Raw genomic sequence first — 22,226 nt, 5'->3', positions numbered from 1 at the left:
TGTGATTTTCAGAGACTTAATACCCACCAAACCTCAGATTCCTCCACTGTGATGTTTGGAAAATACTCCTGTCTTGCACATACACTAAACTTTATATGCAAAACAGATAGGGCACTGGTGAAGGATAGCTACTATATATACCCTCTATATGATGGTTCATACATTTTTACATCAATCAAAAGACATATCCTTAAACATTCATATCAGTAAAATGGACAAATTCTTTTATGATCACAAATATAATACTATTTAGCAGTGATTGTGAAAAACCTACAACTACACTTAACAGTATTGCCGACTCTCACAAATATAGTGTTGAGTGAAATTTGACAGGATTCATTCCTACAAAGTGCAATGAAAAACTCACCTTTGGCACTGGAATCAGTATAGGGTACTGCTATGGTCTGAATATGCTTGGTGTCCCCCAAAGGCCCCTGTGTTGAAAGCTTGAACCCTGGGGGAGTGTTCCTGGGGGGTGATGGAAACTTGGAGAAGGAAATCCTACTGGGGGCCCTTAGGTCATCGGGGGTGTTCCTTGAAGGGGACTGTGGGATCCCAGTCTCTCAATCTGTCTCCTTTTTTATGGCTTGTGACATGTATGCACAGGCACTCCTCACCACTGGCATCTAGTGCCCTCACCAGAAGCCCAAACCAATTGGGCCTTCTGACTTTGGACTAAAACCTGTAGCACTATGAGCTAAATAAACCTTTTCTTTTTATCAGTCAACTGTCTCAGGTATTTCCTTGTAGAATTACAAGGTGAAAAATGCAAGCATATTTGGGGAAGAGGGAAATGTCTGGGACAGGACAAGAGTAGCATCTGGGATAATGATCTGCTTCTGGTTCTGGATCATGGGTTGGGTGCACAGGTATATATGTATGCACATATGTGAAAACTCACTGAACTGTAAACATGGAATTCTTCTGTTATTGTTCTTTTGTGTTTTTTGTTTTGTTTTGGGTTTTTGCTGTTCGGGGAATCAAAGTGGGTCTCAGGAATGCTGGATAAACCTCTATCATGGAGGTACAAACCCAGCCCAAGATCTTTTTAAATGTAAAATTGTTACGGCTTGAAAATGTCTATCAGTGTTCATGTGTTGGAAACTTAATCCCAAATACCACAGTGTTGAAATGTGGGCCCTGTAAGAAGGATTGAATAGATTAATGCATTTACAGCAGGAATGGGTTAGTTTTCCCTGCCGCAGGCTCCTGCTAAAAATGAGTGCTTCCTTCCCACCACTATTTTTTCCCCCTTTTGGTGCTGAGGCTTGAACCCAGAGCTTGGTGTATGCCAAGTACATGCTCTACAAGCGAGCTACACCTGCAGCTCTCTCTCTCTCACACCCTTTTTACATGCTCTTTTGCTGTTCTGCCATGGAATGACATGGCAAGAAGGCCCCTCTGACTTGGACTTCCAACCTTCAATATGTTAGACATAAATCCCTATTTGGGGGGGGGGGGTGTAAATTATCTGATATCAGGCATTCTGCATTCTGATATGGGCCTAAGAGCAAAGTTATAACTTACTGAAAGGTTAAAAAAAAAAAAAAAAAAACTGCCAAGAAACCCACGGAATGGTTGAACTTTGTCTTGATTGCAGTCACTGATCATGTCACCATCCAAAAACCTGGACTCAAACGAGTGGGAGTGGAGAGGCAGAGAATGTTCCTCTGGCCATGTCCACTCCTACAGCCAGAACTTCTGACGTCGGGTCGGCCCGCCCAGGGACTACATCTTGGATCTCAGACCGGTCTGAGCTCCAAGGTACTCTGTGATTGCTGGGACTCAATCAGGCGCGCCACACATCATTCCCAAGGGGCCTCTTGCTTATCGGCTCAAGGTCCACCATGGCTGCGAGACTGATCCTAGAGCCCGCGGGCGGCTGCTGCTGGGACCAGCCGGTGCGCATCGCCGTGCGCGGCCTGGCCCGCGAGCAGCCTGTCACGCTGCGCGCGTCCCTGCGCGACGAGAAGGGCGCGCTCTTCCGGGCCCACGCGCGCTACCGCGCGGACGCCGGGGGCGAGCTGGACCTGGCGCGCGCACCCGCGCTGGGCGGCAGCTTCGCGGGCCTGGAGCCCATGGGGCTGATCTGGGCCATGGAGCCTGACAAGCCGTACTGGCGCCTGCTGAAGCGGGACGTGCAGACGCCCTTCGTGGTGGAGCTGGAGGTGCTGGACGGCCACGAGCCCGACGGCGGGCTTCTGCTGGCCCGGGCGCTGCATGAGCGCCACTTCATGCGGCCGGGGGTGCGGCGGGTGCCGGTGCGCGAGGGCCGGGTGCGGGCCACGCTCTTCCTGCCTCCAGGTGAGCCCAACCTGCTGCTGAGTAGGAGTTTGTAGTCTGGGCCCTCGCTGGTTTCCGTTGTTGTTCTGGCTAGGTTTTGGCTACTTAGAACCTGCAGAGAAGCTGGCATTGGCCGTGATCATGGTCGACCAATTAGAGTGGAAAATTTTGACTTGTTAGGCTCTTTTGCATTATCTTATTTAATCTCTGTTTTATCCCAAAGGGTGAGTACTGTATTGTTCAATTGAAGAATCTGGTTCATTTTGCTATTAATCAATATCCTGCAGATCTCTCCAGGCAGCAGCAAGGCTGGTCTTAGGGAACGTGGCAAAAGTCAAGGAGGCTATTGCCTTGTTGCCTGTATCTCATGTCCTGGGCACACTGGATCCTTCACTTCTTCATGTCCTTCTTTACCACAGATCACACTTCACATTCACTGCCTTCCTCAGGGATAGGCAGCTCCTGGTGTTTTTCTTTCCTCTCTCTACACGGACATCTGAAATAGTACACAAACCAACTCCAGTGGTAGATGCAACACAATATCCAGCTTTTATTCACATTCTTTATTATATGTGCAGTCCTTGAGCACAGCTCACTGTTGTTTTGTTTTGCTTTGTTTGTGGTGCTGGAGATGGAACCCAAGTCCTCCCCAGCCAGGCAAGCACTTTATCACAAAATCACATCCCTATCCCCAAATCATGTGTTCATCCACTTAAAAAGTTCCCTTGCTGTCCCTTACAATTGATGATTCTTAGAACCCTGTGGATAACTTAACATAGAATCACATGAGGGTCAAATCACCAATGGGAAGTTACTCTATGCTTTGGATTTTTTTTTTTTTTTTTTTTTTTTTCTCTTTCCAGAGAGCTTGTATCTCTTTTCAGTAGTGACTCAGGAATCTGTCCTCTTTCTTTGATTTATGGGAACCCACTAAATAATTTAGAAAGCTATCTGAGGAAAACAAATTCTTTAAGCTGTATAACAATTTCCTATTCCCTTCTCTAGGACCTGGCCCCTTTCCGGGGATCATTGACATCTACGGAGTTGGAGGGGGCCTGTTGGAATATCGAGCCAGCCTTCTTGCTGGCCATGACTTTGCCACATTGGCTTTAGCTTTCTATGGCTTTGAAGATCTCCCCAAGGATTACAGCAACATACACCTGGACTACTTTGAAGAAGCTGTGTGCTATATGCTTCAACATCCCCAGGTTCTCCTCCCTCCCTTTATTTAATCAGTCTCCCTAGAAATAGCTCCATAGGTGGTGTCTCCTGAACCAGGTGCAGTGATGCAGCTCTGTCCTGTTTTCACAGAGAGTCCTTTTGGAGACTTCCTAGGCTTCAGGTGCTTATTGTTTCTGCTTTCTCTGGTAAATGGGTTCAGGATGTAGAATTGACCTTACAATCCATGTGCAATTTCACTGAGCAATATTTAAATTCCTTTTGTAATACAAATTGTGCTTCTCATTAGTATCCTTGCATGCTTGTTGTTTGATTTTGGAGAATCTGATCTGAACTTGCCCACTTTTTCAGAGGTTAAGAACAACTGAACTGGACTCTGAAGTCTTACTTTGTTTCCATAAAGTTAATCATTTGCCAGTATTATTAGATAGGGTCTGATGAATGAGTTGCATTTTGGAAGAGAACTTGGTTCCACATAGTTGGATAACCAAGCCACATAAAGACTGAAATCAGACCCACTTGAATGAGCCTGAACTTGGCAGGTTCCATGGCTCAGCATTTTTGAGTGGATGATTCTCTGGAATCAGTTCCTAAATTGCCAGTGAGTTTAAGATTTATTTGCTTCATGTTTAACCAAATAGTCAATACTTGGGAAGAAACTCCCTTGTCACCTGACATTGTGGATACTTCACAGAGCTAGCAGCATTTTGAGTTGCATTTTTGTGTTGGATAAAGTCTTGACTCGACTCTTCTCTCTTCTTTTCTTCAAGGTAAAGGGCCCAGGCATTGGGCTTCTGGGCATTTCTCTAGGAGCTGACATTTGTCTCTCAATGGCCTCATTCTTGAAGAATGTCTCAGCCACGGTATCTATCAATGGATCTGGGAGCAGCGGAAACACAACTATACACTACAAACAGATTAGCATCCCACCACTGGGCCTTGACCTGAGGCGAATCAAGGTTACTTTCTCAGGCATTCTGGACATTGTAGATATACGGAATGATTTTGGGGTAGAGTCTGAGAACCCCAGTATGATTCCAATAGAGAGGGCACAAGGGCCCATTCTTTTCATTGCTGGTCAGGATGACCATAACTGGAGGAGTGACTTAAATGTGCAAAAGGCCTCTGAATGGTTACAGGCCCATGGAAAGAAAAAACCCCAGATGGTGCTTTACCCTGGAACTGGGCACTACATCGAGCCTCCTTATTTCCCCTTGTGCCCAGCTTCTATACACAACTTGTTGAACAAAGTTGTGCTCTGGGGTGGGGAGCTCAGAGCTCATTGTAAGGCCCAGGTGGATGCATGGAAGCAAATTCTATCCTTCTTCTGCCAACATCTTGGAGGCACCCACAAGAGTGTGTCCCCCAAGTTGTAATGCATCTGTCTGTTATTGAGAGGGAAGATTTGAGATCACATTCTAGTGTTTAGTGATTATGTGAATTCCCCTGGATAGCATTAAATGCCTATTTGCCATTTATGGTATATTTCATGTCATTTTATTGAATATCCTTTTTTGGCAACACAGTACTTTGCTAATGTGACACATGCATGTGGTAGAAGATTCAGATATATGCCACACAAGTGCCCCCTCTGTTAAAATTTGTTTTCTTCTAGGTTTTTTAATTTTTTAAGTCTTTTGTTAACAATTTGTAGTAGATGACTTTTGAAAATGGGAGAATTTTTCCATCACCGTGAGAAAATGGTCCAATATTCCAATCATTAGTAGCAGAGTAGAATCTTTACTGACCAATAGCATACAGAAGGAAAACCAGCTTTTTTATTATAGACGTCAGAGGGGAATCCTTCAGGGGAAGGATTGGGAGCATCTTTTTCTTTTTTGGGGGGTGCTGGGGATTGAACCCAGGACCTTGTACTTGTGAGGCAAGCACTCTACCAACTGAGCTATCTCCCCAGTCCCCCCTGGGAGCATCTTTCTGTAGAATAATTAAGTGTAAACTGTGTACCATGGGTAACTGGACTATGATCTCTTTTCCATATTATTTGCAGGTTCTAGGGTTGATGTGGGAAAATTATAGTGGAATTATAAGGAATAGGGAATTTCTTACTTCCCTTTACTTCAGCATTGCAGAGTATTGTGCAAGTATATTTGAAAAGACAATGGCTGCTGAGGCTGGGGTTGGTACAGACAGTAGAGTTAAAAGAACCTAGCACATAATCTGTTCCCAAAAGTCAGAATTAATTATTCAGAAGCAAACAGATAATCCTAGAGGATTTTATAGTTTAAAACACAAAAACTGAAAGTCACAGGTAATACTCTTCATTTTCTTTGTATTTTCAACCCTTCCATCAAGAAGTCAAACCATTTGCTTATTTGTTAACATTTTATTTCTTGTTCACTAGAAACTATAAAAGAAAGAGGGAAATAAAAACCTAAAGATCTGAAAAATCAAGAAACAAGCACATCTGTCTCTGAACAATAGATTGAATCGTCTATAGAAAAATGTAGAGGAAAATTTTCTTCTCTTGGGTACTGGGAATTGAACCCAGGGGTTGCTCTACCACTGAGCAATATCCCCAGTGCTTTTTATTTTTTTATTTTGAGAAAGGGTCTCACTACATTGTTGAGGGGCTCTTGCTAATGTTGCTGAGGCTGGCCTTGAATTGGCTATCCTCCTGCCTCAGCCTACCAAGTCACTGGGATTTATTTTTTAAAAAAGATAATTTTCCAAAATTGATGTCCAAGATATTAAGCTTCATATTCAAAAGGTTCTGTAACCCTGTTCAGAATAAATACCAAAAAATTATCTTAAACATATCATATTAAAACCATTTATGGCAGCTTTATGACATAGCTGTAAATTATTTGCCATTCTCCCACCAAGAGTGGGACCTATGTCCCTTCCCTTCAAATCCACATGGGCTTGTCACTGGGACAATCAGTAGAGCAGAAGTGGTGCTGTGTGCCTTCAGAGTTCACCTGGTTTGCTGGGATCAGGCCTTCACAGTCCTGAGCCACCTCTTCTGAAGTTTGACTACCTTCAGGCTTCGGTGCTGTAGGGAGCCCAAGACACAGGAAAGACCAATTGCTGGGACACCTATGTCACTGACAAATGAGGTGAGACTGAATCATGTCTGCCCAGGTGCCATATAATCTGAAATAAAACTCATATGATTCCAGATTCAGACATTTGAGTCTTCCCAGCAAATGTCTCAAACACCCTGGAGCAGAGAAGAGCTGTCCTGGTCAAACCCTACCTAAAGTATGGAAATGTGAACTACATAATGAATGTTCTTGTTTTAGATGACTTGTGTTTGGGGTTTATTTTAATCATCTGTTATGTAACAAACTATCCCAAAGCATAGTGATTTAAAACAATATCTATTTTTCTCAAGACTCTGCTAATTGGACAGGATTTAATAGAAACGAATCACCTCTGTTCAAAGTGACATTGCTTGGGGCAGAGTGACAGGGGGTTGGAGGAATTCAGGGCATGGAGGTTGTGCTGGCCATCAGCTGGGAATTCAGGCAGGGCTGTGGGTTAGGGGGTTCTCTGTTTCTCTCCACTTGGGCCTTTTCATTGGTTACTGGCAATGAGTTCCAAGAGTGAGTATCCCAAGTCAGCAAGACACAATTGCATGGCCTCCCTTTGACTTGGGAGTTTTCGGAATTAGATAGCATCTCTCTTGTCTTCAAAGGAGAGTATCAAGGTTCTGGGAAAACATGTGGGTTGGGAAATACTACAGCCATCTTAGAATATTACAATTTGCCTTCTGGCCCCTAACCCCTTCCACATGCAATTACGCCCATCCCTCTTCTGAGGCCCCCCTATTCCCATTCTTTAGAGCACCATGCTCATGCTCCATCCTGATCCAAAAGCTCCTCATCTCTATCAGGTCCAGGTACAGATGTGGCTTCTTGGAACAGTTCCTTGGGTATCACTGAGTATCATTCTTCTCAAACCAAACACCTGTGAAATAAGTAAATAAACCATCCCACAGAGACACATACCTAATACAATGATGGAAAAGGTTTAAGACAACTCCTACTGACCTATTCAAAGATGGGGAAAATGGGAATAACAACTCTCATTGTTCCTTAGCAACTCTGAAATCCATCAAGAGCAGGACCAACTTCCTTAGTACTTAATTTATTCCGTGTCAGTAGTTCTCTGTGGCTCTTGGTGTTGCCCTTTGAACTGAAATCTTTATTTACAATAAGAAAACTATATTAGCATCTAAAGAGTCCATTTAACTGGTTTCCCATCTGAAAAAGATTAGGAGTTCAGAATTCTCTTTATTTTATATTCTCTCAACTTCAAATATATTTGAGATAAAAATGTTCTACCTCAGACTGCCTGTGGGGGGTAATGCAAGACAACACCCTTAAGATTTCCGGATCCTGTGAAGTCTTGAGTCTGGTAGTACATGCCTGTAATCCTATAATTCCATCTACTCAGGAGGCTGAGGAAGGAGGATTACAAATTTGAGGCCAGCTTTAGCAACTCAGCAAGACCCTAAGCAACTTAGAGAGACCCTGTCTCAGTATAAAAAATGAAAGGGTAGTACACTGGGTTCAATTCCTGTACTAAAACAAAATCTTTAAAAAGATTTCCAGATCCTTACTAGACAGGGTCTGTTAGGCATATTATTTAAATATTTTCATTTCTAAGAATCACAGATAATGTTCTTCAGTGAGGGATATCATCTTTCTGAGACTGGACCCTTAAGAAAATCTAACATATCATGTGACTATGTACCAGTTATTTCAATTCTTTATATGTATCCATTTTAATCTCATAAATTAGTGATGAACTACTGATTGGTAGGTTTGGGGGTTCTCATTCTACTTAGAATTGCTCATTAGCATTGCAATTTGCCTATATCTTGTCATTTTAGTCTCATCATACATGAATGTGTGATGGTCTTACAGAGTGATTATCTTTTCTCATGATGTTCTCTAACATCATGTATATAATATACTTAATATAATATATAGGATATAATATCTTGACCACCATAATTATAATTTCAAACATCTTTTCATTTCAATCACATAAAAAGATGAAAAGTGATGACAGAGTTCATCTCTAGGAGGATCTCCTATATCATGTCATCTCTTCTGAGATCTTCATCCATCACAGAAATGTCACTCATCGTCCATAGATCTACCTCACTTTATACTGATAAAGATATGGAAAGACTTTGGTTCACTCCAAGGTGCACCATTTATAATCTACATAACAGTATCAACTTTCTACATTTTCTTCATAATCCTAGCATTCATTCTGTAGCCCTTTTCTGGACTCAAACACAATGATGAGGAGAGTCCTGCCCGGGCCAGGTCCGCTCTAGTATCTTGCACATGAAAATATGATTCGCTGGAATGTCCACCAGTGTTCCGGCTAAACCCATCCATTGTGCCATAAAAATCAGGAAGTTGATCACTAGTATAAACCAGAAAACATTTCCCTTACTGTTTTTGCTGTTAAAGAGACAGATCTTTGTCATTTTTAAAATATAAGTGGTGGTACTTTGGCTAACTGGTTTTATGAAATATAAATATATTTATCAGATGATGAGCAAGAATATAAACAACAAAATGAATTAAGGCCAATTTTCTGAGAATGGTAAGTTGAGAGAATCTAAAAGCCACATGTCACTTACTTAAGGATATCATGTGTACAAACAGAGACATTTTGTGATCTAACACTGTAAATGGAGTTAATATTGTCTAATAATAGACAATATTAAACATCCTTCAATAAAGTGGTTTGCAAGCTTCATTCAGTATAATCCTTAGTAAAAAATAAATAAATAAATAAAAATAAAACTTACATCAGGTTCCAGGCCAAATACCTTTTCATAAGTATTTACAAGAAAAACAAATACAAGGTACAGTAATGCATGTCTGTAATCCCATGTGCTTGGGAGGCTAAGGCAAGAAGATAGCAAGTTTGAGGCCAGCCTGGGCAACTTAGCAAGACCCTATATCAAAATTAAAAATAAAAAGTGCTGGGCATTTAGTTCAGTGGTAGAGTGCCTCTGGGTTCAATTTCCAGTACCACCAAAAAACAAAAAAACAAACAAAAATACTATTACATAACATAAATACACCTTAATCCAAGAGCGTTCAAAACTTGATATAGGCTACATAAATTGGAATTATGAAACTGAATTCATTTCCAAAAGGCCCTCGGGCTTTATCTGTGGCACACGTGGCCAATAAATTCATCTGTGAGTCATAGTCACTAGAAAGTTCAACAATGTAAACTAATAATGGGATTGGGCCCATCTCTCCCAGAGCAATCTTTAATTACATACATACTTTCCAAGATTTCTTTCACAATTGGTGGCTTTTCTATTTTATTTTTTATTTTTCTGGGTACTGGGAATTGAACTCAGAGACACCCAACCACTGAGCCACATCCCCAGTCCTATTTTGTATTTTATTTAGAGACAGGGTCTCACTTGCGTAGCACCTCACTTTTGCTCAGGCTGGCTTTGAACTCAAGATCCTCCTGCCTTAGCCTCCTGAGCCGCTGGGATTACAGGTGTGTGCCACCATGCCTGGCATTTTTCTATTTTATTGACAGCATAATTTTTTAAAAAAAATTAATGCATTTGAGACAAATTTATTGGTACCTGCTATGTATGAGATGCTAAGAATTAAAAATTAAATGAGAACCTCTGGATCTTCAGAGATTTGAGACCAGTTGGAAAAATTAATCTATAAATTAAGTAAATATGAGTATAAGCCACCATAAAACAAGCATATCCATGCACTACTACAAAGAGTGTCAGATGTGATTACTTTACTGGAGAGAGTTACATCCTCTGGTATACAAATGTGCTATAGTTTTGATATTAAATGTCCCCAAACACCCACAGGTTAAAGGCTTGGTCCCCAGCAAGGCCATATTGGAAGATGGTACAAACTCTAAAAGGGGAAACTATGTCTATACCCCTTTCTCTCTATCACTTCCCAGCCATGAGGTGAAAGGTCTTGCATCTCTCCCACCATGATGTTTCCCAACAGCCCCAAAACAATAGGTTCAATTCATGAACTAAAACTTCATATGTGAGACAAAATTAACCTTTTCTCTTTATAAGTTGATTATCTCAGGTATTATAGTGACAGAAAACTGATTAGCACAGATGTGACGATTAAATCAGTTTAGTATGTAAACTAGGGAGTTTAGTTAATAATAAAATACCAACAATTATAACAAATGTATCACATTAATGCAAGATGTTAATAATAGATGGAACTGTGTGTAGGGGTGTTGATGAGAGTGGCACAAGGGAACTCTCTGTACCTCCCATTCAACTTGTGAGTGGGGGTAGGTGCACACTCACTAGGAAGTAAACCCAGGGCTGTGCTCCATTTTCTTGTCAACCTAAAATTGCTGACAAAAGTGAAGTCTAGCCAGACCTGGTAGAGAATGCCCATGATCCCCAGCTACTCAAGAAATCGAGACAAGAGGATTTCAAGTTCAAGATCCTACCTCAAAATAAAAAATAAAAAGGGCCTGGGGTGTAGCTCAGTGGTAAAGTGCTCCTGGGTTCAATCTCCACTACAGATAGATAGATAAATAACCAACAAAAGGTTTTTAAAAATCCACAATTAATAAGTATGGGGTAACTAGTTATTAGTTTCTCTCACCCTTTCTTAACATTGTTAATGAATTTGTAAATAGTCCTTTTATGAAACTCTTCTTTAATGACCCAGTAAGGGTCACTTGTTTCCTGCCAGAATTCTGATAAAACCCAGAACTGATATGGCCAGAGGCTAAATAAGTAAGTGGAGAAACAATAGTCTCTTTCTCTGCCTACTGATACCACAGTATTTTTACATGTTAGCCCGTTTAATAATCCCAACGAATCTTTTCAGATGACCAAACTAGATTCAGAAGCTTCATTAGGTACCTGCTAAAGATCTCCACACAGCGTGAGACCGGAGCCCCAGTGGTCTGACTCCATAAGCATCAACTGCTCTGGAAGCAGCTCCAGGTTCCAGGAGCTCTAGACAAAGGCTGGTGAGGGTCTGAGGGATAAGGGGATCAGGGCCGTGGTCTCTCATGAATAATCTGAATTACTGTTACCTAGGATGCCTTCACATATATGAGTTTTTGTGTGGTATTAAAATTAAACTGGTATAAATTCAAACTAGAAGGTTAAATACGAAGGATGTTCCCTGTAATCATCATGATAACCACAAAGAAAATAGCTATAGAATACACAAAAATGGAAATGAGAAAGGCATTTAAATACTTCATGACAAAAAAAGCAACTAAACCAAATTGATAGCAATGCAGGAAATAAGGCATGATATAAGTCATACAGAAATGAACATCAAAATGACCACATTTAAGTTCCTTCTCAAGAGTAATTAAGTGTAAATAGGTTCAATTCTCCCATCAAAAGAATAAGACAAGCTATTGTTCACCATATATGTGTGTGTGTGTGTCTGCATATACATACATATATATATGAAATATATCACACATTACTAGAATTCTGCATTGAGAATTAGTGGATTTCTTGCCACTTATTACAGGTGTGATTTTCAGAGACTTAATACCCACCAAACCTCAGATTCCTCCACTGTGATGTTTGGAAAATACTCCTGTCTTGCACATACACTAAACTTTATATGCAAAACAGATAGGGCACTGGTGAAGGATAGCTACTATATATACCCTCTATATGATGGTTCATACATTTTTACATCAATCAAAAGACATATCCTTAAACATTCATATCAGTAAAATGGACAAATTCTTTTATGATCACAAATATAATACTATTTAGCAGTGATTGTGAAAAACCTACAACTACACTTAACAGTATTGCCGACTCTCACAAATATAGTGTTGAGTGAAATTTGACAGGATTCATTCCTACAAAGTGCAATGAAAAACTCACCTTTGGCACTGGAATCAGTATAGGGTACTGCTATGGTCTGAATATGCTTGGTGTCCCCCAAAGGCCCCTGTGTTGAAAGCTTGAACCCTGGGGGAGTGTTCCTGGGGGGTGATGGAAACTTGGAGAAGGAAATCCTACTGGGGGCCCTTAGGTCATCGGGGGTGTTCCTTGAAGGGGACTGTGGGATCCCAGTCTCTCAATCTGTCTCCTTTTTTATGGCTTGTGACATGTATGCACAGGCACTCCTCACCACTGGCATCTAGTGCCCTCACCAGAAGCCCAAACCAATTGGGCCTTCTGACTTTGGACTAAAACCTGTAGCACTATGAGCTAAATAAACCTTTTCTTTTTATCAGTCAACTGTCTCAGGTATTTCCTTGTAGAATTACAAGGTGAAAAATGCAAGCATATTTGGGGAAGAGGGAAATGTCTGGGACAGGACAAGAGTAGCATCTGGGATAATGATCTGCTTCTGGTTCTGGATCATGGGTTGGGTGCACAGGTATATATGTATGCACATATGTGAAAACTCACTGAACTGTAAACATGGAATTCTTCTGTTATTGTTCTTTTGTGTTTTTTGTTTTGTTTTGGGTTTTTGCTGTTCGGGGAATCAAAGTGGGTCTCAGGAATGCTGGATAAACCTCTATCATGGAGGTACAAACCCAGCCCAAGATCTTTTTAAATGTAAAATTGTTACGGCTTGAAAATGTCTATCAGTGTTCATGTGTTGGAAACTTAATCCCAAATACCACAGTGTTGAAATGTGGGCCCTGTAAGAAGGATTGAATAGATTAATGCATTTACAGCAGGAATGGGTTAGTTTTCCCTGCCGCAGGCTCCTGCTAAAAATGAGTGCTTCCTTCCCACCACTATTTTTTCCCCCTTTTGGTGCTGAGGCTTGAACCCAGAGCTTGGTGTATGCCAAGTACATGCTCTACAAGCGAGCTACACCTGCAGCTCTCTCTCACACCCTTCTTACATGCTCTTTTGCTGTTCCACCGTGGAATGACATGGCAAGAAGGCCCCTCTGACTTGGACTTCCAACCTTCAATATGTTAGACATAAATCCCTATTTTGGGGGGGGGGGTGTAAATTATCTGATATCAGGCATTCTGCATTCTGATATGGGCCTAAGAGCAAAGTTATAACTTACTGAAAGGTTAAAAAAAGAAAAAAAAAAAAAAAAAAACTGCCAAGAAACCCACGGAATGGCTGAACTTTGTCTTGATTACATTCACTGATCATGTCACCATCCAAAAACCTGGACTCAAACGAGTGGGAGTAGAGAGGCAGAGAATGTTCCTCTGGCCATGTCCACTCCTACAGCCAGAACTTCTGACGTCGGGTCGGCCCGCCCAGGGACTACATCTTGGATCTCAGACCGGTCTGAGCTCCAAGGTACTCTGTGATTGCTGGGACTCAATCAGGCGCGCCACACATCATTCCCAAGGAGCCTCTTGCTTATCGGCTCAAGGTCCACCATGGCTGCGAGACTGATCCTAGAGCCCGCGGGCGGCTGCTGCTGGGACCAGCCGGTGCGCATCGCCGTGCGCGGCCTGGCCCGCGAGCAGCCTGTCACGCTGCGCGCGTCCCTGCGCGACGAGAAGGGCGCGCTCTTCCGAGCCCACGCGCGCTACCGCGCGGACGCCGGGGGCGAGCTGGACCTGGCGCGCGCACCCGCGCTGGGCGGCAGCTTCGCGGGCCTGGAGCCCATGGGGCTGATCTGGGCCATGGAGCCTGACAAGCCGTACGGGCGCCTGCTGAAGCGGGACGTGCAGACGCCCTTCGTGGTGGAGCTGGAGGTGCTGGACGGCCACGAGCCCGATGGCGGGCTTCTGCTGGCCCGGGCGCTGCATGAGCGCCACTTCATGCGGCCCGGGGTGCGGCGGGTGCCGGTGCGCGAGGGCCGGGTGCGGGCCACGCTCTTCCTGCCTCCTGGTAAGTCCCCTCTGCGCATAACCTAGTCGTTGGAACCTGGACTAGTCTTCTGGCCTGTCCCTCTAACCACATGCTTGCTGTTCCCTAACACAATTCCTAAGCTCCTCCCCGGGTCTGTCATGAGTTCTGATTCTTTTAAAATTTATTTATTTACTATCGGTATTGGCGATTGAAAACAGGGGTGCTCCAGAACTGAGTCACTACCCTCTCCCCTTTTTATTTTTCATTTTGAGACAGCGTCTGGCTCAGATGCTGACGCTGGTCTAGAACTTGGAATCCTCCAGTCTCAGCCTCCGAGTGACTGGGATATCCCACCCCAAGCTGGTACTGGGGATTGAAACCAAGGTCACTGGCTTGATAAACAAGTGTTTTCCGGCTGAGCTATACTCCCCACTACCCAGTGGTTTTGAATGAACACTTTTCTTTGTTTCCTGACTCTCCCTGGAGGCATGGTCAATCCCTAAAGTGCATTCAGTTTATATTTATTGAAATCAATGTTTTGAATATTTATAGCATCACTGCCACCTGAGTGGAAAGGGTGACTTTTGCCTCCTTTCACATCAAATTTCCAAAGAGACTAAAACTACCCCCCCCAATAAAGGCAATCCCTCAAATCATTGAAAACACAAAATTCCCTGACAGTTCACTCTTTCCTATCTTATACATTGTTAGTGGTCGCCTTTCTTGGGGAACACTTGGCATTATCTGGAGACAATTTGGTTGTCACACTGGAGGGGGAGGTGCTACTGGTCTGTTTCAGATAGTGACCAGTGATGCTGCTAAACAACCCACAATACACAGGACAGCCCCAGAACAAAGAACTGTCTTGCACAAAATGGCTATAGTGCTGAGGTTGAGAAACCACGGTCTAAGTTAAAAGAGGGTGCAGTCTAGGTAGAAGGGACCTGAATGGTCCACTCCTTCCAACCAAATTCCTGACTTCAACCCCTAGTGTATAAAAGTGCTAGAGTTGCTACAATGCCCAGAATTCATAAACTGAATACTGTGATTATTCCCCAAAATAAGAGAATGCATTTTATTTTTACAGCTCTTGACCAATCCCTAACCTTAAATAGGGCTGCTTACTACACTGTGAACTCTTATGGCTGGAGTAGGGTCTTACACTGTGATGGCTTAGATAGGTGTCCCCCAGAAGCTCAGGTGTTGAGATGATGCAAGAAGGTTTAAAGATGAAATGATTGGGTTATCAGAACCTTAGCTAATGAGTGGATTAATCCCTTGATGGGATTAACTGAGTGGTAACTATAGGCAGGTAGGATGTGGCCTGAGGAGGCGGGTCCCTGGGAGATGTCTTTGGGTTATTTTGTCTTTGTTGAGCAGAGTTCTCTTTCTGCTTCCCGGTGTGATAACTTCGGCTGCTTCCCATCACCACACTCTTCCTCCACAGTGTTCAGCCTCGCCTTAAGCCCCAAGGAATGGAGCCTGCTGTCTATGGACTGAGACCTCTGAAAACCATGAACCCCAAAATAAACTTTTCCTCCTCAAAAGTTGTTCTTGTCAGGTCTTTTAGCCATAGCAGCAGACAAGCTGACTAAAACATATATACATTTACAAATCTCTGTATTCCTGGAGACTGGCACAGAAATACAACAGAAACTTCACAGATTCAATAAGAATCTTCTAAAGGCTTTCATTTAAAAGAAGGAAGAAGAACCACTCTTCACACCCAGTTGTAGTACCTGATATCCAGTCAAGTCAATCTTGTACTATTTCAGTGTCTACTGTGTGACCCATTTAAAATGTACTGGGATGCAGTAGCTAACCAAATCAGACATGAGCCTCATTTTATTTATAGTCTACTTGAGGATACAGGCAATTACCTATAATACAGCATGGCAGGTGCTATCAGGGGGGAAGGACAGGCCCAGCTTGTTGTTGGAAATAAATTAAAAGCTGTCAAACCCAACTCAGCCTCTGGGGGATCTGGGAAGGCTTTCAGGAATAGAGACTTAAATTTAGGTTCAAAGACTAAGGAGTCAATAAGATCAAAAAAGTAAGGTGGAAGGGTCAAAAACCCAATAAGTGGCCCATGTATTTTTATGTTTAAATCATTTAGTCAATATTAAGTTTCCAATTGGGACAAATTGTGCATATACACAGATATATACACATACGCCTAGGGAGAGATCTTGGATATATTTAATATTAATTATTAATGCATTATAGTATACATACAGACACATGCATATTAGGAATATTTCCAAATGCATATATTCACATTAACTTTTTTTGAAATGAACTTTTAGTAGTCTTATTTTGAACTTTTGAAATTGTGAAGTTTTTTTCTGAAATACATATTGTACATATCTTCAGTTGTGTCGCATATCATTCATTTAAAAAATTTATTACTCTTGTTGGTGTTGTAAATTTACTCATTCACTTCTTTTATACTTCCTAAGAAATAAAATAGTTTCTTCTTTAAAAAAAAAAGTGAGGAGGGAGAGAGAATAGTATTGTAGTTAAATGAAATGGCATATACCAAAGTTCAGGGTCAAAAAAACATGGCACATTTACAGATGGTACTCTTCAAGGCTAGAGCAGAGAGTAGGAGGTGGAAAGTGTACTCTAGTGATCTCCTGAAAATATAGAGCACTTTACAGCTCCATTCTCAAATAGAAGACTAAGAATAATTAAAAAGAAAAGGTGCTAGAACATTTATGTCTCAGCTGGGTGTAGTGGCTGTAAGCCTGTAAGCTCAGCAGCTCTGGAGGCTGAGGCAGGAGGATAGAGAGTTCAAATTCAGCCTCAACAACTTAGCAAGGCCCTAAGCAACTCAACAAGACCCTGTCTCTAAATAAAATATTTTTAAATGGCTGGGGATGTGACTCAGTGGTTAAGCACCCCAGGTTCAATCTCCCATACCAAAAGAAAATGTATATCTCACTGTTATTTCTAACTTGGCTTATGTATGTTATTATTGTGAAAACATGTGACAAATTTAGGAGAAAAGAAGGGATTTGCTCCCCCTCCCTTCTCCCTGCAGCTTATTAAAAGCAAAAGAAGTAAAATAAACCAGGCATGGTGACACACGCCTGTCATCCCAGCAACTTGGGAGGCTGAAGTAAGGGAATCACAGATTAGAAGCCAGCCTCAGCATGTTAGTGAAGCCTTAAGCAACTTATTAAGACCCTGTCTCAAAGAATTAAAAAAAGGGCTGGCGATGTAGCTCAGAGGTAAAGCTTCCCTGGGTTCAATCCCCAGTACCAAAAAAAAGGAAAGAAAAAAAGAAGTAAAATAAAAAGGGTTCACTTTCACCAACCTCTCCACCCACAAACTCTCTAGCTTTTTGCTGACTGTAGAAATCTCAAAACGAGAATGTCTTTTTGAGAGGCTAAAGCTTCTTGTGATTTGTGGTGTTCCACAGGTGACGGACGCTTCCCTGGGATCATCGATCTATTTGGAAGTAGTGGGGGCCTTTGTGAATACAGAGCCAGCCTCCTGGCTGGGCATGGTTTTGCTGTGCTTGCTCTGGCTTACTTCAGATTTCAAGACCTCCCTGAATATTTGAATGATATGCGCCTGGAGTACTTTGAAGAGGCTGTAGATTTTATGCTACAGCATCCAAAGGTGGGTTCTGTTGTTCACTGAATGCAGAGGAGAGGGGGTCAAGTGGACATAGAGCTGGATTCGAAAGCCCTACTAGGACACTGGAACTAGAAATAAGCAGGAAGACATTGCCCCTTCAAACGTTACTAGTGGTATTATTTCCATTTCCAACTATCTTTCTCCCTTTTCTAAGACTTGACCATTCAGTTCCTTTTTCAACCATTTACCGTAATTCAAAGAGCACTAGGCTAAAACAATACTAACCTTGAGTTCTGGTTCTGTATATACCACACGGCAACCTAATCATCCTGAATAAGGCAATTGATCTCTCTAATGTTTAATTTTTCTTATTTATAATATTAATGTAAATGTGTAGTGGGAAAAGTTTGAATATAAAGAGACATTTTTGAGACAACTGCTGACTTTTGAATAGGAATAGTGTATTTGATAATATTAAGGAATCGTTATTAATGTTAAGTGATAATAGAATTATGGCTTGATTTTAAAATTTGATAGAAAAAATTAATTAAAATATTTTGATATGACTATAAATGGAATGATACATACTCTGTTACCATTTTGATTTAAAGAGATGCAAGCATTCTCATATTAAAGTATAAAATGTTCTTCAAGGCCTGTGGGATGGTCTAATCTTAACAAAGTTGCTAAAGCCTGGAAGATCTTAAACTGTGAAGGTTAGTTTATTTAGGGGAGGTAAGGCCCTGAAAAAAATAAGAAACCAACATATACTACCAGTTCTGCCCCTGAAAGAGGGGCTTCTGCCCTCAACCCTTTGTTTTAGATTACCATACTTTGGCTCTCCTTTGACTGGACCCCTGCCCATAGGTTAAGGAGGCTGAGGGGCTGAGGGATTGTGTCCACCTGGAACCCACATGCTCTCCACCATGCCCGTGGGATCTGGAAACCCAGATTCTCTGCCTAACAGCTCTGAACCTGCTTCTAGGCCCTTTGCCTCTTCTTGGGCCCATCAGTATGTATACATACCTAGGCTTTAAACATGCAGATTAGGTGTCTACACAGAGGTATAGGAACCCCTCAAGGTATGTAAAGGATGGCTGGGGTTGTAGCTCAGTGGTACAGCACTTGCCTAGCATTTTTGAGACAATGAGTTCAATTCATAACACCACATACAAATAAATTAAATAAAGGTCCATTAACAACTAAAGTAATATATATATAAAAAAAAAAAAGGTATAGAAAGGAGACAGAAGTGGAAAGAGAAGGAGTCCGAGTCATGGCCCAGAGACTGGAGTCAGTAATTGACTGTTTTCCATGCCATGTCCCAATACAGAATTCCAGAGAGCTCTAAGATTTTAAATTTGAGCCTTAAAAATTGTTATGGTGGTGTATCTATCAAGCTTGGTGTATCTATCAAGCTTGTATTTATTTAACAGTTTGCTCATTTGACTTAGGGTATAAGGGCTTCTGTATATATCCTTGACCCAGATTTCACACATATAAGGGGATGACCTATATACTAGAAAATCAATTGATTTGCTTATTAGAAGACACACTTTTTAACTTTGTAGGTGTTTCAGAAGAAAGGGAAGCAAATTATATGTGAGAAAGCTACTTAGAGAATGTGCAATCACTGTTTCTGTCTTCACATTAGGAATTCTAGACTTGTTCTCTTTGTTTTCTTAACAGGTGAAAGGTCCCAATATTGGGCTCCTTGGTTTCTCCAAAGGAGGTGACCTATGTCTCTCAATGGCTTCTTTCTTGAAGGGCATCACAGCCACTGTAGTTATCAATGCCTGTGTGGCCAACACAGTAGCTCCTCTGCATTACAAGGATATTATTATTCCTGTTCTTGGCAGTGAGCTACAAAAACAAAAAAACACCGACTTAGGCCTTTTGAATTTGGTGGATATCTGGAATGACCCACTGGAGGAACACAACCAACAAAGTCTCATTCCATTGGAAAAGGCGCACGGACCCTTCCTATTTATTGTTGGTATGGATGATCATAACTGGAAAAGTGAACTCTATGCTCATTTAGCCTCTAAACGGTTACAAGAATATGGAAAAAAAAAACCCCAGATAATCTGCTATCCAGAAACTGGCCATTTTATTGACCCACCTTACTTTCCTCTTTCCAGAGCCTCTGTGCATTCAGTTTTGGGTGAAGTAGTATTCTATGGAGGTGAGCCAAGGGCTCATTCAAAGGCACAGGAAGATGCCTGGCAGCAAATTCAAATTTTCTTCCAAAAATATCTCAATGGTAAAAAATCTGTCCAGCACAGCAAAATATAATTTGGCAATCATAGACCAAATATCATTCATAAAAATACTAATTGTACAATTTCTCTTGGGTCTACCAGAACACTTAGGAAACTTTTTGTTAGAAAAACAAACTGCTCAGTTTCCTTGCCAGGTCCTCTGGACTCAGCCTTTTTAACCCTCCTGCCATCACTGCTAGGACCATTCCTCTCTCCCTGAACTTTACCCAGTGTATAGGTTTATACCTGCTTTTATCTGTATAGGACCAGTCTTCTCTTAGGCAAAAGAAATGTAAGAAGTGCTTGCCTGACTCTCAATTACTGGCCTACCTTCAGCCTTGGGTCCCAGTTCTGAGGGTGAGTTTCTGTATTATTCTGAAATCTCACATGTCCTTTGACCCCTAATTGATCTTGGCTGAGCTCTGGGAACTTGTCCACTTGAGTCCCTTAAGGAATGACTTCTGCCACATTTTTGCCAGTCTGCATTCCTGAAAGTTTACTCAAGCCTTGTCTCTGACCCCTAGACTGAAGACTGAGGGCACTATATCTGTTGATATACTTCCTTTAGGTTTACCATCTATATGAATTCCCAGTCACTATATGGTATCTGCCTCTCTGGAGGAATGCCTTGATACTAAGATTTTCAGGACTTTACCCTGTGGGCTGTGACCTTCATCTTTGGATGTCATGTATACCTGCCAAATCAGATTTCCTCCCAGCACCATCTGCTCCTGTTACTTTCCATGAGGGAAGGACTAGACCAGGTCTGCATAAACCCACTGCAGGTGAAGCACAATCTAGAATCCTGAGATACCACAGCAAAGAGTCTTCCCTGAGCACAAAAATTTTTTCTGAGACTGCAGAGAAAACCTAGAGTTTTCTTCACATAAAATCATGGTTTCCTGGGTACATACAAAATCTTTCACCAAACTGAGTCTATCCAAGCAAATGCCCACTGGATCCTAATTAATGAAGTGAAAGTTTCCATAGAGGTAACTTAAATTTGACCAACGTTAAAACTCTTGAGTATCATTCACCATATAGTATAATTTTCCATGATGAGACTTCTGAGAGCCTCAGCTTTAACTCACTCCCTGGTATACCTTCCACCCTAGAGATGGGATGGGAAAACCAACATTCATAAAATAAAAACAAAGCTTAGAAATAAATTACTCACAAAGATTGTCCCACTAAGAAACATTAAGTGATATAAAAGTTAGTATTTATGGGGATGCCTCTACGATAGATAGAAATCTCAGACTTCCCCACTTACTAACTTGTAAGTTGTTAACCTGTCTAGACCTCCATTTCCTCCATTTTTTTTCAAGTGGGGGGGAAAAAAAAGTAGGTATAGTAATAAGCACTTCACCACACTGTTGTGATTAAATTAGACAATCCAGGTAATATAATTTAACTTTCAGATATTAGCTATTATTTCTTCGGGTGGGGAGACTAGAAGCTGGGAGGATTAAGAATCACATCTAGTTGGTGGGAGAGTTGAGTCAGCCTAACTCCATACCCCAGTGCCTTCACTGACCATTTGACTCTACTGCCTTCCAGTCTGAGGAAACATACTCTAATAATGCAATGGGAACTACTGGAAAGTTAATGGTAACTTATGGTTACATAATGAAGGCTCCATAAACCACGCTGGAAAGTTTAGATTTGAAGTGATAAAAAATAACTAAGCATTTTAAACATAATGATTTTTTAAAAAGTGCTGCCAATCATTTTTATTTGAAGCTTAGGGCCTTAAAACAGTTGAAACCCAAAAGGAATTCAGCTGGAGACACTTTCTAAAAGGGAAAACGATAAATAGAAAATTAGAAAGCATAACTGAGTTGAGCCCCGCTTGGCAGTGCACACCCGTGATCCCAGCAACTCAGGAGGCTAAGGCCAGAGAATCACAAATTCAAGGCCAGTCTTGGCAACTTAGTGTGATCCTGTCTCAAAATAAAATTAAAAAGAAAGGCTGGAATGTAGCCCAGAGGTAAACTCTTCTGAGTTAGATTCCCAGTACAGAAGGGTAGGGTGGGAGGGGAGTGGAGAAGGTCAGGAAGAAAAGAAAGGAAAATATAACCAAGTTTAGAATAGAATGGTGGTTACCAGAGGCTGGAGAGAGCAGAGAG

General features: G+C 41.6%; 3 protein-coding genes across 3 annotated transcripts in view; 2 read left to right on the top strand and 1 right to left on the bottom strand.

Moving 5' to 3' along the window:
* HEATR4 (HEAT repeat containing 4) overlaps positions 1-22,226 on the bottom strand; it is a gene marked incomplete at its 3' end in the record, with an annotated part of 285,455 nt that overhangs the window by 141,627 nt on the left and 121,602 nt on the right. The window lies entirely within an intron of this gene.
* Positions 1,751-5,859, top strand: ACOT4 (acyl-CoA thioesterase 4). Its single transcript, XM_079129843.1, has 3 exons — positions 1,751-2,304; positions 3,289-3,491; positions 4,233-5,859. Exons 1-3 carry the CDS (start codon positions 1,848-1,850, stop codon positions 4,836-4,838), a joined length of 1,266 nt encoding a protein of 421 aa, XP_078985969.1. The 5' UTR covers positions 1,751-1,847; the 3' UTR covers positions 4,839-5,859.
* On the top strand, positions 13,735-21,430 carry ACOT6 (acyl-CoA thioesterase 6). Its single transcript, XM_079129844.1, has 3 exons — positions 13,735-14,290; positions 17,676-17,878; positions 19,526-21,430. The coding sequence occupies exons 1-3, from the start codon at positions 13,834-13,836 to the stop codon at positions 20,129-20,131; spliced, it is 1,266 nt and encodes a 421-aa protein (XP_078985970.1). The 5' UTR covers positions 13,735-13,833; the 3' UTR covers positions 20,132-21,430.

Source organism: Sciurus vulgaris, assembly GCF_902686455.1.
Source record: "Sciurus vulgaris genome assembly, chromosome: 2".
Classification (NCBI taxonomy): Eukaryota; Metazoa; Chordata; class Mammalia; order Rodentia; family Sciuridae; genus Sciurus; species Sciurus vulgaris.
The sequence above is the reverse complement of the archived record's forward strand: the minus strand, read 5'-3'. Positions and strand labels throughout refer to the sequence as shown.